Source organism: Mus pahari, chromosome 9, assembly GCF_900095145.1.
Source record: "Mus pahari chromosome 9, PAHARI_EIJ_v1.1, whole genome shotgun sequence".
Taxonomy (NCBI): domain Eukaryota; kingdom Metazoa; phylum Chordata; class Mammalia; order Rodentia; family Muridae; genus Mus; species Mus pahari.
The window spans coordinates 56569965-56586691 of NC_034598.1; the positions used below are offsets into that span (position 1 = coordinate 56569965).

Here is a 16727-nt window from a genome sequence, read left to right on the forward strand (position 1 = left end):
AGACAGGGTTTCTCTGTATAGCCCTGGCTGTCCTGGAACTCACTTTGTAGACCAGGCTGGCCTCGAACTCAGAAATCCGGATTAAAGGCATGAGCCACCACGCCTGGCCCGAAGGGGATTTTGAAGTCAGTGCTCATTACAATCTTAAAAGCAGACAGAAAGTGCAGCTAAATTGTGTAAATATTTTAGTTAAGTAGCAGTTTGAAATCAATCATTCCTAGTCCATGACTCACTGAAGTTGCTCTGTGTGCTAATGGCAGAGCTGCCACTAAACACTCATCTTCCTGTGTGAACCCAAGGTAAACAGTCATGCTTCATCCATTTTGATGGGAAACTATTGTCCCTGGAAGTCGGGGACAGTGTGTACAGAGTTTACAGTTGATTTGTCACGTTTCCCAATGGAAACTCCCCTGGGCAACATCCACTGGCTAATACCTCCTTAAAATGAGCACTTATTTAGAAATAATAATTGCTTTAAACTAAATCAGGGTTCCTGAAACTCCCTGTGTAGAGATCCATCCCTGGTGTCTCCATCTTTATTTAGGGACCTGTTCCCTTGCTCCATTCCTACTTGGGGCCTGCAGTTACTATAATAAATGGCACGATGAAGAGAAGAACAAGTGTTTAAATGACAGTAATTTGCTCTTAAGAGCTTGCCGAGATAGCTAAATAAACTATTGAGGAAAATCATGCTTTAACTAAAAGGACAGATAAGTTTGATGTAGGATTAACAGCAGCGGCCACCTCTGTAAACATTGGGACCACGCAGCGCAGCGCTGTGGCAAAGGCATCTCCTGCAGGAGGACCTAATTGAGGACTACCTGAGAGACCAAGAGTTGCTGACATAGATAATGCCAGCCAATTGGAAACTACTGTTTACAAGAAATGCTTTCTTGGGACTAATGGGGCAAGGGTGGAGGGTGTTAAAGGAGCTTGCAGCAGCGCTCAGATGAGCTTACTGTGGGGTTTTTTACCTGCTCCCAGAGTCTGTGTCTTTGACTCTGTGCCATTTCACCTCCAACCCCCAAGGGCAGGTAGGGTCAGGTGGTGAGCTGTCCAGAGCACAGGCAACAGTTTGAGAAAAAGACAAATTACCCATCAGTTTCTTTTTTTCTTTTTTTTTTCTTTTAATATTTATTTATTTATTTTATGTATATGAGTACACTGTTGATCTCTTCAGACACACTAGAAGAGGGCATCAGATCCCATTACAGGTGGTTGTGAGCCACCATGTGGTTACTGGAAATTGAACTCAGGACCTCTGGAAGAATAGTCAGTGCTGTTAACTGCTGAGCCATCTCTCCAGCCCCACCCATCAGTTTCTTTATGTGAGACAACATTGTATTTGCCTGTAAAACACACAGTCCTCTCATATGCTTTACACCTGTTTTTAGATTATCAATAATACGCAAGTCAACATAAATAAGTAAACAGTCGCATTGTATGATTTAGGGACAGTAGTAAGAACCTAGCTGAGCATGTTTAATGCTGACTTTGATTGTAGAGTCAGGGATCAAACCCAGGGCTTTGGCAAAGCAGGCAGACTCTACCACTGGCTTATATTCCCAGCTCCTGGTAGAATTAAAACGTTTTTTTTTTAAGATTTATTTATTTATTATATGCAAATACACTGTAGCTGTCTTCAGATACACCAGAAGAGGGCATCAGATCTCATTACAGATGGTTGTGAGCCACCATGTGGTTGCTGGGATTTGAACTCAGAACCTTCGGAAGAGCAGTCAGTGCTCTTAACCTCTGAGCCATCTCTCCAGCCCGAATTAAAACTTTTTATATGAGAATTTCATAATGCATATAATGTGTCTTCTTTTTAATGAAAGCGTTCGAATTTCCTCCCTTCCAATTTCTCCCCTAGCCTCCCCATCCTGATCCGCCCCCCCACCGCCACCACCAAACTTGGTGAGATCTTATCTCTAAACTGGATGAATGTCTTCAATGAGGCCAGTGCATAGCTGGGTGAAGGGCCATCTGCTGGTGGCTTCTGGGAACTGTGTGCATGCTTCTTAGCATCCATCCATCTCTCATACCTCCTCAGCTAGATGTGGAGCTTTGCGAGTCTCCTCCCCACCCCCCATCCCTGTTGGGAGTTGATCTGGCTTGATCTTGTACAAGTCTTGTGCATGCAGTTACAGCCACTCTGAATTCCTCTGTTCCTTGTTGTGTTAGGACAATACTGTTTCACTACAGTTATCCACGCAGGCTGGCTCTTAACCATCTCTCCACCCCTTCTTCTGTGAAGATCTCTGAACCTTGGGAGGAGGGGATGTAATATAAATGTCAATCAATTTCATAAGTTTCTATTCTCTGCATGCTGTCCAGTTGAGTGTCTGTGTTGTTACTCAGCATCTACTGGAGAAATAGGCCTCTCTGATAGGGGCTGAGAGATGCACTAATCTATGGGTATAAACATAAGAACCTACAAGGACGTTTATTATGTTTATTTAGCAGAACAATAGCATCAGGTTCTTTCCTAGGGTCTATTGCTTGCCCAACCATAAGGTTCTTGGTTCTGAATGGTACCAGGCATGAATTCTGTCCTGTGGACTGAACCTTAATCCAATCAGAAGGTGCTTACTTACTCCTCTAACATTCTCCGTACTCTTGAACCAGTGGGTGTATCTTGTCAGCCCACACTCACTGCTGTAGGTCCCAGGGTTCCAGTGGGTAAGCCTGTTGATTGCTACACAGCACCATGAAAGCTAGCCAGAAGGATCAAAACCTCCAGATAATCACGAGCTTGGCTTTTCAATGTTTTATGACTCAAGTATGTGATGTACCAGCAATAGGGAGTCTTGCCGTGAACTGCTTGACACAACTTTTAAAAATACTTTTACATTTACTTAGTTGAATTCCCGGGTACAGAGCTCACAGATAAGAAGAGTCAACTGTATATTAAAATAGTATTACTGCCTCTTGTCAAAGTTTTGCCTTAAAGACCCCTCCCCCTCTTTTTTTTCCTGTAATGGCCATACATCTAAAACATATTTGATATCTGTAGTTCTGGCCTCTTTGTAAGACACCAACCCTTAAAAATCACGAGGAATGCAAACATTTTTTTGAGACCCGAAAGAAGAAAGATGAAGACATTTCAACTCAGTGGTGTGTGTGTGTGTGTGTGTGTACATATAATATACACATATACATATATACATATATATATATATATATACATACATACATGCATACATACATTGGGTTGTATATATTGTTCCTTTCAGACTACTCATGCCTCCAAGTTGAATGTCTCACACACCTGTGCACTTAATATGTAATCACAAAAGCTGACACTATCTTTCACTCTATTTCAAAACAAGACATCACTTAAATGACAAAAAGATTCAAGGCGCACCTTTGTGTGCATCAGTCAAGATAGACTATGTTGTGCTACAGTAAGAAGCAGCACTGAAACCTCAGTGGCTTAGCGCAGCTTGACTGTGCTTTATCAGCTACCAAGAGGCGCCCTGAAGGTCCAGTACATCTGTACTCCATGCGCTGACCCAGCAAGCCAAGTTGAGCCAGTCCTGAGTCACCCAAAGTTAGCATGTGCTTGTACTGTGCTATGACTGGAATATAATCCTGGCGAATTGTACCCTGAATCTTCAACACTGGTAGAGATGACATTTGGGCATTCATAACTGTACTAGACAGTGACATTCGGTCTTCAACAATGGAGTAATGAATCGGGAATGCTTTGGTGAGTACTGATGGTATCTGCAAAGTCAGTTTTGGCTCAAAGAACAGGGAGGAGTTGTGGTTTTGTATTCTCTCTCAGCTTTATGGTTTTACTGAGAATATTAACAAGGCTATAAAGTACAAGTAAACTGTGTATGCCGGCAACGTCTTGCTGAAATGGAAATGCGGGGGCAGAGAATACCATATTAAATCAGAAACACCTATCTTTTTTATATGATTTCAAACACTATAAACGAAAAAGAGCAACTCCCTAAAAATTTAACAGCCCTAAAACTGGTTTTAAACAGAAGAAGTCTTCATAAGGTTTACTGTTGTTATCAGATCTGAGTCCCTGTTAGCCTGGTAAAGAATATCATCTTTCAGTGCTGTTAATGCTGGAGAGTTTATTCCACATTTGAATGTGGCAGAAAGCAAATGTTGTGAGTTCCAATGACTGGTCATGGTAGTGTATCAGGATGCCCACGATTATTCTCAGGTGGTAACTGACTTTCATTCACACACCTATGTATAGGACCCTAACTTTTATAGTCTTTCTTGGAGGAAAAGGCATGGTGGGGTGGTACCATGATCATCTGCCATCTGCAAACACATCACTTACCTTAGAACTCAGCAGAATTGAACTAACCTGGGCTATTCCCACAAGAACAAGTAGGTTTCCCCTTCCCTCAGTTGCCTTCTCTTCCTTCTTTTCGCTTTACAGTGCACTTAACATTTTGCAGTTGTGCAGTGCAACGGCACACATTTTCATTTGGTAAATCCTGTTAAACTCAGGCACCATAAAAGCGGTACTTCGGTACCCAGGTCTTAGCTTTCAGTTACCCAAATGTTCAATATCAAGACAGTATAGAACAAATATTTAAACAAATATTGCATAAGTATAAATTTAATGTATTACAAATGAGTAATAACCACAAAGAAGAGGTGAGGGAAAAAAGGATTAACCTAAGCAGTTGGGAAACAACACCTTAACTGGATGCTTTTTGGCCCAGGGCAGCAAGAGCTATTCTACTTCAGTTTAGTTCCTGTATTTCTCACAAGGGTGCCTCAGCAATTTGGAAAGTATGTGATGGTTACAGTAAAGCCAAATAAGTAGAAATATTGTCAGTAACAGGAGCAAAGTTTCTTGCTGTTCAAGAACAAAGTTCCAAACAAGGAAGATCATGTAACCTGTGGTATTATATTCAAACCAGGAGTACCAGAATAGACACTTAGTTTGTAATGTGCATGCACACAGGCTGAGAATATAGACACTGGATCAGTGCGCATGAAAGCATTCGCCAGCTATATTTGCTTCTGGGGTCTGTCAGGGACAAAGCTCGAGTCCTATCTAGCAACTAGACCTTAGCTTTGGAACACCATTTCTGGTAGAGAAAGTACAGCTCTTTGAGCAAAAGATTAACTTTAGCCTTGCAGAAGGGGAAAACAAACAAATGAGCTGAGAACACTGTGTACAGCCAGAAAATGAGGAAGTGCTAAAAACCTATAGACCTTGCCAGAAGACAGGAACCCACTTAGAGGGACACACAAAACAGCTTCAACAGCAACCTCATACTATTAGATTTTACCCTTTAGAACAAAATGTCAACAAGTCCATACTGATATACATTAAGAGCGGAGTGAACAAATAAGACTGCACACTTTGTGGCAAAAAAAACAAAACAAAACAAAACAAAACATACTGTTGCAGAGACAGGTGGATTTCTGAGTTTGAGGCTAGCCTGGTCTACAAAGTGAGTTCGAGGACAGCCAGAGCTACACAGAGAAACCCTGTCTCGAAAAAAACCAAAAAAAAAACAAAAACCACACCAAAACAGAAAACAACAAAACAAAACAAAACAAAAACCATATTGCTAATGCATACTGAAGAAAAAGATCATCATTAAGCAAACATATCGTGATAAACAAGATGTATTTAGCAGCGCAAGAAAAAGAAAGAAAGAAAGAAAGAAAGAAAGAAAGAAAGAAAGAAAGAAAGAAAGAAAGAAAGAAAGAAAGAAATCTGAGCAGTGTCTTCTCCATTGTGGGTAAAAGGATAACCAGTCATCGAGGGACTTTGCAGGTAACACTGTAACAAAGCACTGCAGTAAGCAGGCCTGGGGATAAGATGCTCTTACCACAGTCCTGGACCTTGTACACTGAGGATACATGTCATCCACTAGCCTAAAGGATAAGGAAAAGATACACTGTCATCCACTGGCCTGAAAGACAAGGAGCTGGAGAGCAGAGCAGACTCTGAGGTGAAGAAATGCAATTTAGAAACTCTAGAACGGGAGAGGAGACAGCTCCACTAGTGAGCCCGCAGGCAGAGACTAGAGAGAAACTAAGGTTCAGTTGTTACTAATTCTCACAAGTTTGTCCTGACTAGTCCTGTGGATACGGGTGTCAGGGCAGGAGTATATAATACACTAGCTCCAAATAAAAGCTTACAATTCAAGTGACATAAAACACACAAGGTGACAAGACAAATCCCCAGTATATGAATAAAGGTAGTCTATTCCTTTCTCCTTTCTGTTACAATTTCCACAGCGGAGCGACTTTCAAACAGCTGGCTGGATGTTCGTCATATTGAAAAATACGTAGACCAAGGTAAAAGTGGAACAAGAGAATTGCTCTGGTCCTGGGCGCAGAAAAACAAGACAATCGGCGACCTTTTAGACGTACTCCAGGACATGGGGCATCAACGAGCTATCCACTTAATCGTCAACTATGGTAAGCATGTTCTCATACTGAGGCTCTCTAGTCATCCTATGAGGACTTATCTCTACATAGAAGTAGTGTACTTCCCACAGACACTAGCCTGCCTTGCTGTCTGTGACCTGTCGCTAGAAGTAGTGTACTTCCCACAGACACTAGCCTGCCTTGCTGTCTGTGACCTGTCGCTTGTGAGTGTGACACTTTCTTCTTTCATTCCTTAACAATATGGTACATTCCTTTCTAATTTTCTTTGGTTTTGTTTGGAAGACTGACTTGGAACCTGCTATGTAGACCCTGCTGGCCTTGAACTCACAGATATCTGCCTGCTTCTCCTTCCTGAGTACTAGGATTAAAGACATGTCTCACCCCCCTGGCAGCTATAGGACTTTAACATTTCATTCAGCAACTAAAAACATCAGCTTTTTGTCTAAAGCTCAGAATAAGAACCAAAATATTTAAATAAAATACATATAATGTTATTTTTATGTATTATAATATTAAAAGCTAGCAATGACATTGGATCTACCAGTTATAGACAATAAAATAATTAGGTTTTCTGAATGTAAATGATACCTCCAGAACAAAGTTGTGATTCTCCTTTTTAGATCATGTCCTTTAATTATGCCTTACTTACCTGTCATTCACTCAAGTTTGTCCTGTTTCTTTTCATTCATGTTGCATTCACACTGCAGTGCAAGTGTACCAGTCAGAGGATCATTTCTAGGACTTGGTTCTTTTGATTCTGCTGCACTTCATATTCCAGGATAGCTAGTATGTGAACCTATAGGAGGAGGATTCTCATGTCTTTATCTCTCTTCTACCTTCATATAATCTGGGGTAGTGGGAGGCTTGTGCATCTGCTCAGTTTCAGGGACTTCCTTAACCATCTTAGTTGTTTACTTCCTGAATCTTCGTGTTGTTGTTGTTGTTGTTGTTTTGATTTGTTTTGTCCTTTCAAGACATACACTTTGTTTTTCAAGACACAGTCTCTCTCATTGGTCTGAAGCTCAGCTATCAGGTAAGGCTGAAGGCCTAGCAAACACCAGAGATCTATCTGCCTGCCTCCTTCATGTTGGACTTTATTGATATCTATGTTGCCTGGCTGTTTGGTTTCCTGTTTGTTTTGATTTTATTTTCATCATGTGGGTTCTGGAGATTGAATTTAGATCCTTATACTTGCATAGAAAGCACCTCGCCAGCTGTGTGATCTCCCAAATCAGTGTTTTCTTGTTTTAGTTTTTAAATATCTTCCATAACAGAATATATACAGCTTTCTTTGGGCTTCTCAAAGGAACCATTTTAGTTATTATATGTAAGTACACTGTAGCTGTCTTCAGACACTCCAGAAGAGGGAGTCAGATCTCATTAAGGATGGTTTGAGCCACCATGTGGTTGCTGGGATTTGAACTCTGCACCTTTGGAAGAGCACTCTGGTGCTCTTACCCGCTGAGCCATCTCACCAGCCCCAAAGGAACCATTTTAAAGCTATCATTTTCTGACAATGAAATGTTACCTTTGTTTACTTTTAACAACATACAGATAATGAAATTTAATGCTTTTATAGCTCCCAGACTTGAAATGTTGCACGTAGCAATACCCATTTCAGGGTGTGTGTTAGCTCTTTATCTAGTCTGGCTCTGCTAGTTAGAACTTTCAATGTAATAATGAGCAGTCATAGTCAGACCAAGCAGCACTGACCTTGACCTTTAGTGAAAAGCATTCTGTCTTTTACCATCAAGTATGACCTTGACTATGTTTTTTTTTTTTCTTCCCTAGATACCTTATATCATATTGAGAAAACTCCCTCTGTTTCTAAAGTACGGGGTACTGGATTTCAATTTATTTTTCAAACTCTTGAGCTAAACCTGTGCTTTTTGTATCCTTGATTCTATTGGTGTGACTTGCTGTATAACTTGACTTTCAGTTTTAAGCAAATCGTGGCTTTCTAGGATGGATCCCACTCAGTTGTGACGTGGTGCTTTGCATATTTGTGGATTTGTTTTATTGGTGTTTTGTTGAGGATTTTTGCACCTATACTTGTACAGGCTATTGTCTGTACCTTCCTGTGTTTGGTACTGGTATCAAAATAACGCTGGTCCGTTGAATGATCCAGGATTTGTTCTGTCCTCTTCTGCATTTGAAGAGTCTGTACAGGGTTTGTGGTAAACTGTCCATTCGTGGCTGGTAGAATTAACCAATGCAGTCCCTTCTCTTTGTGGGACATTAAAAAACACTATTCACTTTTTGACTTATTGTATGTCCATTCAGATTATCCTTTGAATTAATTTTAGTAAATAGAACCCTAGCAATCTGTTCTTATCATCTGAGTTATCTAATTTCATGTGCATTATATTTTCTTGATGTCATAGTATTCCTTTATAACACTAATGATTCAGTAAAACCATGAAATCAGTAGTGCTTGCTCTTCTTTTGTTCTTAATTTCAATAATGTGTCTCTCTCCTTTCTTTTCTCCTTCCCTCCCTTCCTTTCCTCTTCCTTCCTCCTTTTTTTCCTCCTCCCACTTCCTGCCCTCCCTCCTTCCTTTTCCCTCTCCACTTCCTGCCCTCTCTCCCTTCTTCCTTTCCCCCCTCACGTCCTGCCCTCCTTCCTTCCTTCCCCTCCCCACTTCCTTCCCTCCCTCCTTCCTTCCCCTCCCTACTTCCTGCCCTCCCTCCTTCCTTCCCCCCTCACATCCTGCCCTCCTTCCTTCCTTCCTTCTTCCCTTCTGTTTTCATCCTATCCAAACTATTGCCAGTTTTGATGATCTTTTCAGAGCCCTCCTTATTTTCCTATGAATCACCCTTTCTGAAAATTCCCCTTTTCACTCTGACCTGAATTCCTTCAATTTGCTTTTGTTTATATTTTACCATTTTTTTAAAAAAAGTTCCTTAAAGTGAAAACATGTTACTGGTTTGAGCTATTTCTTCTGACTTAAGGTAGAACTCCACAGTTACAGTTTCCCCTTTCAACCCTGCTCTGTGCCCCCTACCTTAAGTTTTTGGCTGTTTTTTAAATAATTGACTCATTGCAGATTATTTCCTAATTTACTCTCTATCATTGTCTTTACCTCATTAGTCATGATTTTTAGACTCATTGTGATTTTTTTTTTTAATGTTCCTATTTCCGTGAGTTTTTTCAAGTTTCTTTTCACAGCTGGTTTCTACTTTAATTTCCCAGGGGTCAGAAAATGTACTTTGTGTAATTCAAGTCTTCTAAGTATACTGAGGTTCATCTTATCATCCAACATGTGGCCTGTTTTGGAGAATGTTTGGTGTCCTCTGGAGGAGGATGTGTGAGGTCTGTGTTTGGAAAGAAAGTTCTATAGATATCAAATAGGTTCCGTTGGTTGATAAAATTTGGACAATGGGGCTGGTGAGATGGCTTAGTGGGTAAGAGCACCCGACTGCTCTTCCAAAGGTTCAGAGTTCAAATCCCAGCAACCACATGGNGGTTCATAACCATCCGTAACAAGATCTGGCACCCTCTTCTGGAGTGTCTGAAGACAGCTACAGTGTACTTACCTATAATAAATAAAAAAATCTAAAAAGAAAAATTTGGACAATATTTGAGGGTTCTGAAAGATTAATTGATGGTGTCTTGTTGCTAGTTTTGTAAACAAATAATCTAATAAATGCTAGAAAATAAGAGTAACTAGACCATAAAAGCAAAAACATCCTTAAGGTTGAATCAAAATATTAGCTAGAACAGCAAAGACAGAAGTATTTTAATTTTGTGAGACACAGACATAGAGCATGTCAGTGCTGACAGAATTCTAAGTATAGCTTATATTTGGGAAGGGTGTGAGGATTGGGGATTGGTGATTGATAGTGAGTGTGTTTGCACACACATAGTGATCTCTGATACTTTATTGAAAAAGAGTAAAAAAGCAAAGCATACTAAACCAACCCAGGGAGTGCAGTCTCACAGCCTCGACACAGAAATGTCTGTAGAGCCTGGTGAAACCATGGCATTTGGCTGTGTGTTTCAGGCTTTATTATTCTTCATGACAATTAAGAATGCTTGAAAGTAGCTAGTCGCATTATTACGCGAATACAGGTGTGACTGGGTACTTCAGCATCAGGAAACATTTCACAGGTGTGACTGCATGTATTCCAGTTGAATGAATTTATTTCCGTTGAATGAAGATAAACTTTAGACATGGGCATTACTAGTGATATGTTTATTTCCATGGCCTCAAGGCAAATGAACCTTTGGGATGTAAACATTTCTATACCTAAGCTCCTTTTGCTTCTCTTTCAGGAGTAAACTGGACTCCTTCAGTGCAGACTCATCATGAGCTTCCATTCCCCAACTTCCCACCTAACGTGAAGCATGCATGCAGACCAAATGACCCTGGACCTCTGGTGCACATACTTGCATAAAGATTGAAATTCTCTGGCGGGAAAGATCTGGACATACAGGCAGAGTCTGAAAACTAGAAACGCTTTGCCTCTCGCTTTCTCTGTGTTTAGTTGCAGTCTGTAAGTGCTTGAGGAGTGAGGGTTTTCTGCTCCCAGGATCCAGCAGAGCTGAGGCATAAGAACTAAGATGCTGGGGGTTCTGAAAGATTAATTGATCTCAACTCAGCTTGTTGTTACCTTTTTCCGTGTGATATTTTGTGGAATTGCTAGCTTTTATCACAACAGATCACCAGTGACCACTGTTTAGAAAGCGTTACAATCCACTTAAAACTGGCAATGACGGTGTTGGTACTCTGCTGTTCTCAGGGGGCATGGAAGCCATGTCTGTAAGGAAGGGACTACTGTTGGACAAAGTGAGATAACTTAGCTTTCCTCCAGCCCTTTTTTTTTTTTTTTTCTAAACTCCACTCTGCTCTGTTGCAGTGTAGAGTCTCACGGGGAGCTATCGATTCCTGTTGAGGCTCTGCTCTCTCTAGGCTTACAAAATGGAATTACTTAATATATATTTCTTCTCTCAGGAACCAGCCAATGTCACAGTGGATAATATTCTTGTTCCTGAACATAATGAAAAAGGTAAGAAAAGAAAAAGGAAAAAATTTAAAAAGCAATTACATCACAGTTAATTAAATCACGCATTCATATATGTGAGTTTTCAGAAGGAAGTAATGAATAACTAAACTGTTTCTATTCCAATTTATTATAACATTTTCATAGGCAAGAAGTAATATTTTAAAATTTGATGGACACTTATAGTTGTGGTAGATGATATATTGTAATATCCATTGGCTGAAGTTGTCTTTATAAAACACAACACTAGTGCATTAATTAAAGGAAAATAAGAAATGAGTTTGCCTCAGGGAACCTCTGAAAAAGAAAAAAAAGGAGGAGGAGAAGGAAGAAGAGGAGGAGGAAGAAGAGGAGGAAGAGGAAGAAGAGGAGGAGGAGAACACATCATCACAGCCCCCATTGTCATCATCCATTGGCACTAATGAATACCATGGAGGGATTTCACACCCAGGGACTTTGTTACAAAAGTTTGCAGGTTTTGTGTGCCATAAGAAAATGCTGAAAAACATGTATTGAGTTTTACATAGCCTCAGAAATTTTCATAGATGCACAGACCTTTTGAGATGATTATAAGGTAATGCTGAAGGTCACTGTGAAAAGCTGTTTGTATTTTAGATTAGCTTTCATACTTTATTAATAGAGAAAATGATTTCGTTCCACCTGGGAGTCCTTCTGATAAAATTTAAAAATTACTTAAGGCCAATTGCCTAAGCATTTGCCCCAAGCCTGCAGATTCTCTGGTTACAGGAGAGTTAGGACATCAGCTGAGGTTTTCAGTCTTTAGCCCCGATCTATAAATGAAACCATTATTGTCTCTAGAGGATATTTGTTGAGACATAGTTAAAATTAAGCTCTGCTTTACCTATGGTTTTTATCTTTTATTTCTATCCTTTGTAGTTCTGTGTGTAGAACCTCTGGGATGTGCAGCCAGCTCTCTGCAACTCAATCCTGGCTCTAGGCCCTCCCTTCTTCTCAAATCTGCATCTTTAAATATCTCCTCCCAGCCTCCTTTGGGTGATCTGTTCAGAGGTGAAGTGGCTTCATTTACTCTGAGGGAATCAGCTAAGTGACAGTCAGAGGCTTTGGTGCCCCAAAAGCTTCTCTATCAGTAATGCCTGGGGGCGGGGGACACTGTTTAACTGCCCCAAGAGTTCCAGTCGGTCAAAAGGAAAACATTGCTCGACCTAAGGACAAACAGATCCCTAGAATCATGGCCTCAGTTGAGCTTCTTTGGCTAACCTCATTGGAGATAAAAATCATGCTGCTGTTCAAATATCTAAAAAGCCACCTGCTGTATTGAAGGATGAGAGCTGGGGGCACTGAAACATGCGAAGGACACATGGTGGCATCACCGAGGACTCCTGGGACTTGCTTTCAGACTTTCCACTCTAATGTACTTTCACCTTCTTGTAACAGTGACATTGACTCTTGGAAGAGACGGCTCATTGTCTCGATCTTTCCCTCCCAAGGAATACTGCAGAAAACCCCTATCGGCTTCCAGAGTATCCTAGAAGGAACCAAACATTTTCACAAAGACTTCCTGATTGGAGAAGGGGAGATATTCGAAGTATACAGAGTGGACATTCAAAACCAAACATACGCTGTTAAATTGTTTAAACAGGTAAGGAAAGAATCACTATCGCCATCCATTCCTCTTGGCTGCTACTATTTCATACTAAAAGGTGCCACTTTTTAAAATCAACATTGAAAGGAGAAATATTCGAAAATCAAATTTCACAAATGAAAATGAGATATAAGGCCTTGGGATGAGGGTGGGGCTGAGAAGTGACCAAGACATGACTGACTATCTTAAAGGGATGTGATGTGTAAGATCAAAGTCTCTCCCATCCTTAGATGTATTGCTGAGAAAGTCTTTTCTAAAAGCCATTCATGGCCCCAGGGATGTTAATGGAGATCAGATAGAACAGGTGGTGGTGGTGGTGGTGGTACATGCCCTTAATCTCCACACTAGGAAGGCAGAGGGAGGCAGATCTCTGTGAGTTCAAAACCAGCCTGGTCTACAAAGAAATGTCTAGGCAAGCTAAGGCTATGCAGTGTAAACTTTTCTAACAAATCAGAACACCAGGAAGATGAGATTGTGCATAGTAGCTGCTTAGTGCCAGTTGTGTCTTCTCTCAGCATAGACTCATAATCCTGCTACAGGTGAGGCCCCTCAGCCATGCTACAGATGAAGTCTCATAGTCGTGTTATAGGTGAGGCCTTTCAGCCACGCTACCGGTGAGCATGGAGCCCAAGTAAACAAATGATCCTTTATCAGTGCTCAGGAAGGTAAGGAGGAAGGAGCGTCTAGTAAGACCAAGTTAGTCTTCCATCATGGTGACAGATACCTGGGAGAGTCGACTTGAAGTAGGAAAGGCTTGTTTTAGCTACAGTTGGAGGGGCTGAGTCCATGATTAATTGGTGACACTGTGCTATGGCATGTGATGAGACAGACAGGACATGATGGTAGAATTTGGTAGAGTCCAGCTGCTCAGCCCCTGATGGCCAAGAAACAGGGAGGGTAGGACCAGGACATAATCTTCTCTCTACGGCCCCAGTGCTTTAACCAACTTTAAAAAACATATACATAGACACTTATTTGTGCACATACTCATACACGTACATATATGTGTCTGTCTATCTATCTATCTATCTATCTATCTATCTATCTATCTATCTATCTATCTATCTATAAAGAGAGAGAGAGAATGTGGTTATTTTTGTGCACAGGCCTCTTGGTGCCCTAATGTAATCGACAGGGAAAATCCTGCAACACCTCCCAATAGATACCGACATTGGAAACTGAGCTCAGGTCCTCTACAGGAGCACCATGTACTCCTAACTGCTGACCTGCCTCTGCAGCTCTCTCTTTCCTTCTTTTAACTCCGTCCCTATAATGCCCTGATAGTGTGCCTCCATGAAGGGATTAGTGCACACACGATGTCTGGGCTCTCAGGATCAAGTCCTTCCCAAATGGCCCATTTATGAACCTTGGTGCATCGTGAACCAAGACTCCAACACACGAGCCTTTATAGGAGACACTTGGTACCTAAATCATCCTGAAGCCACAAGCAGTGACGAGAGCAGATGATGAGAGCCACTGGAGCTAATCACAGCCCGTTTGAAAACTCAAGTCAAGAGTCAGATGCATAAAAGAAGTGCCCTTCATTTTCACACCATTAGTCAGCAATCAAGAACTGCTTATTAAACTCCTGTGGCGTGGACCTGCTTCTGTTCTCAGGAGTTCATGGTCTTTCAGGGCAAATACTCAGCTCAGTTAAAGATGAAATGACTGAGATACAAGTACTTTAACAGAGGCTTGTATAAAAGGCCCCAGGAGCAGATGACACATAGCATCTCTGCACCCAAAGGAGGGGACAATCTAGCACCCAGAAGAGTACTCAGCACACAGCACCCTGTCAATAAACATTTTCTAGGAGCAAATTCAAAAGTGGATGGAAGGAGCTGACCTTTCCTCTGGATTGAGACAGTGCGTAGGATTTTGGTGAACAGTGAAGGAATGGACGCCCACATGCTAGGGAAACAGAGGCAGGACTCCACTTGTGGGTAGCAAGGGTGGCATATGGGGGGATGGGAAGGAAACACAGACAATAATACAGAAGAGATGAAGCAGGGGAGTGAAAGGTTTGGATCCGTGTTTAAAATAAAACGTTGGTTAGAGCATAGATGGTGGACAAGACGTTAGCAGGAGGCTCAGCAAAAGGCTGGAAGAAGAAAGCCTAGCTAAAGGTTTCTCTCTGGGGCAAACCCTATCAAGAAAACAGGACTTAAGCTGGTGCCCCCTGCTATGCTTGTGATAGACTCGCCCTGGAAACTTTCAGGCAGAGGAGGGGCAGCATAGCAGCTGGTTGATTCAGATTGGTGGCTGTGGTGCCAGGTAGAAGGATTTGTAAAATGTCTTTAGGTGGCAGACATCAATATTAAAAACTCTTGAGAACATAGAACAGTTATATCATTTCCCATTTCCCTTTCCTCTCTTCAAACCCCCTCATGGGTCCCCTCTTTCAAATACATGACTCTTTTCTTTAATTGTTGTTACACATACACACACATATTACATGTATATGTAAATATGTTATAAAATATATAATCTATAAAATATCCTATGTCTGAATATAGGATATTTTATAAATAAAATATATGTATAATATGCATTATAAAATATATACATACATATAAATATGCATTATAAAATATATACATCCTAAATTCATAATTACAACCGGTTTGGTCTGTATAATGTTACTTGTATGTATGTGTTCAGGGCTGACCGTTTATTATTGGATAACCAACTGATGCACTCTTTCCTAGGGAAGTCTAGTCCCCCAACTCTCACTATCCTTCGATTGCCTGTGGTTCTTAGTTAGGTTGAGGCCTCTTGGGTTCTCACCCACGAATGTCTATTGTTCTTCTCCTTAGCAGTCATATTGGTGAGACTTTATGGGTATAGCTTCTGGCATTTCTCGGAGACACAGTCTCAGAGCTAGCTCCCTGATGCCCTGACTCCTATAATATTTTCATCTCCTCTTCCACCGTGTTCCCTGAGCATTAATTGTTTTGTAGGTGTATCTAGTGGAACTGCATTTTGATGGCTTGTGTTCTTCGGTAATGGTCTCCACCTGCTGGAAAAAGACGTGTCCTTGGTGAGGATGTCACTTAACTGTGACTACAAGGACAAATATTTAGGCTGTAGTGAGGGATTATACTGGTTTGGGGAAGATGTGGTTTGTAGGTTCTCCTGTAAGAGCCACGACGTTACTAGCCCTGGGCTCTTGGCTGGGTTTCTAGAATCAGCCATGGTTTCCTGTTCAACAGGTCTTATGTTCAACTAGAGAGTTACTGGTTACCACCAAGGTGTGTGTGCCACTATTTCACCCTTGGGGTTTTCATGTGATGCTAGTCATTGTTGAAACAATGACTCAACAGTGTCATTTGTAAAAATTTTTAACATGTAACTGGTGTTGAGAATTGTTACTTAAGCTAAGACAAAGTCACCTCCCAGGAAGGTGAGAAGGAAACAATGGAATGGATCTGCCTTAGTTTGGGTTTTACTGCTGTGAACAGGCACCATGACCAAGGCAACTCTTACAAGGACAACATTTAATTGGGGTTGACTTACAGGTTCAGAGGTTCAGTCCATTGTCATCAAGGTGGGAGCATGGCAGGTATGGTGTAGGAGGCGCTGAGGGTTCTACACCTTGTCCTGGAGGCAAACAGGAGAAAACTCTTCCAGGCAGCTAGGACAAGGTTATTAAAGCCTATGCCCACAGTGACACAACTGCTCCCTCCCCTCCCCTCCCCTCCCCTCCCCT

At 41.3% G+C, this 16727-nt stretch overlaps 1 protein-coding gene across 1 annotated transcript in view; it reads left to right on the forward strand.

Annotated features, from left to right (window-relative positions):
* Window positions 1-16727, forward strand: part of Irak3 (interleukin 1 receptor associated kinase 3) — a 56969-nt gene that overhangs the window by 10512 nt on the left and 29730 nt on the right. Inside the window, exons 2-5 of the mRNA XM_021205605.2 lie at window positions 6238-6420; window positions 10667-10770; window positions 11346-11400; window positions 12864-13015. Coding sequence (XP_021061264.1) covers window positions 6238-6420; window positions 10667-10770; window positions 11346-11400; window positions 12864-13015 — 494 coding nt within the window. The remainder of the gene's footprint in view (window positions 1-6237; window positions 6421-10666; window positions 10771-11345; window positions 11401-12863; window positions 13016-16727) is intronic.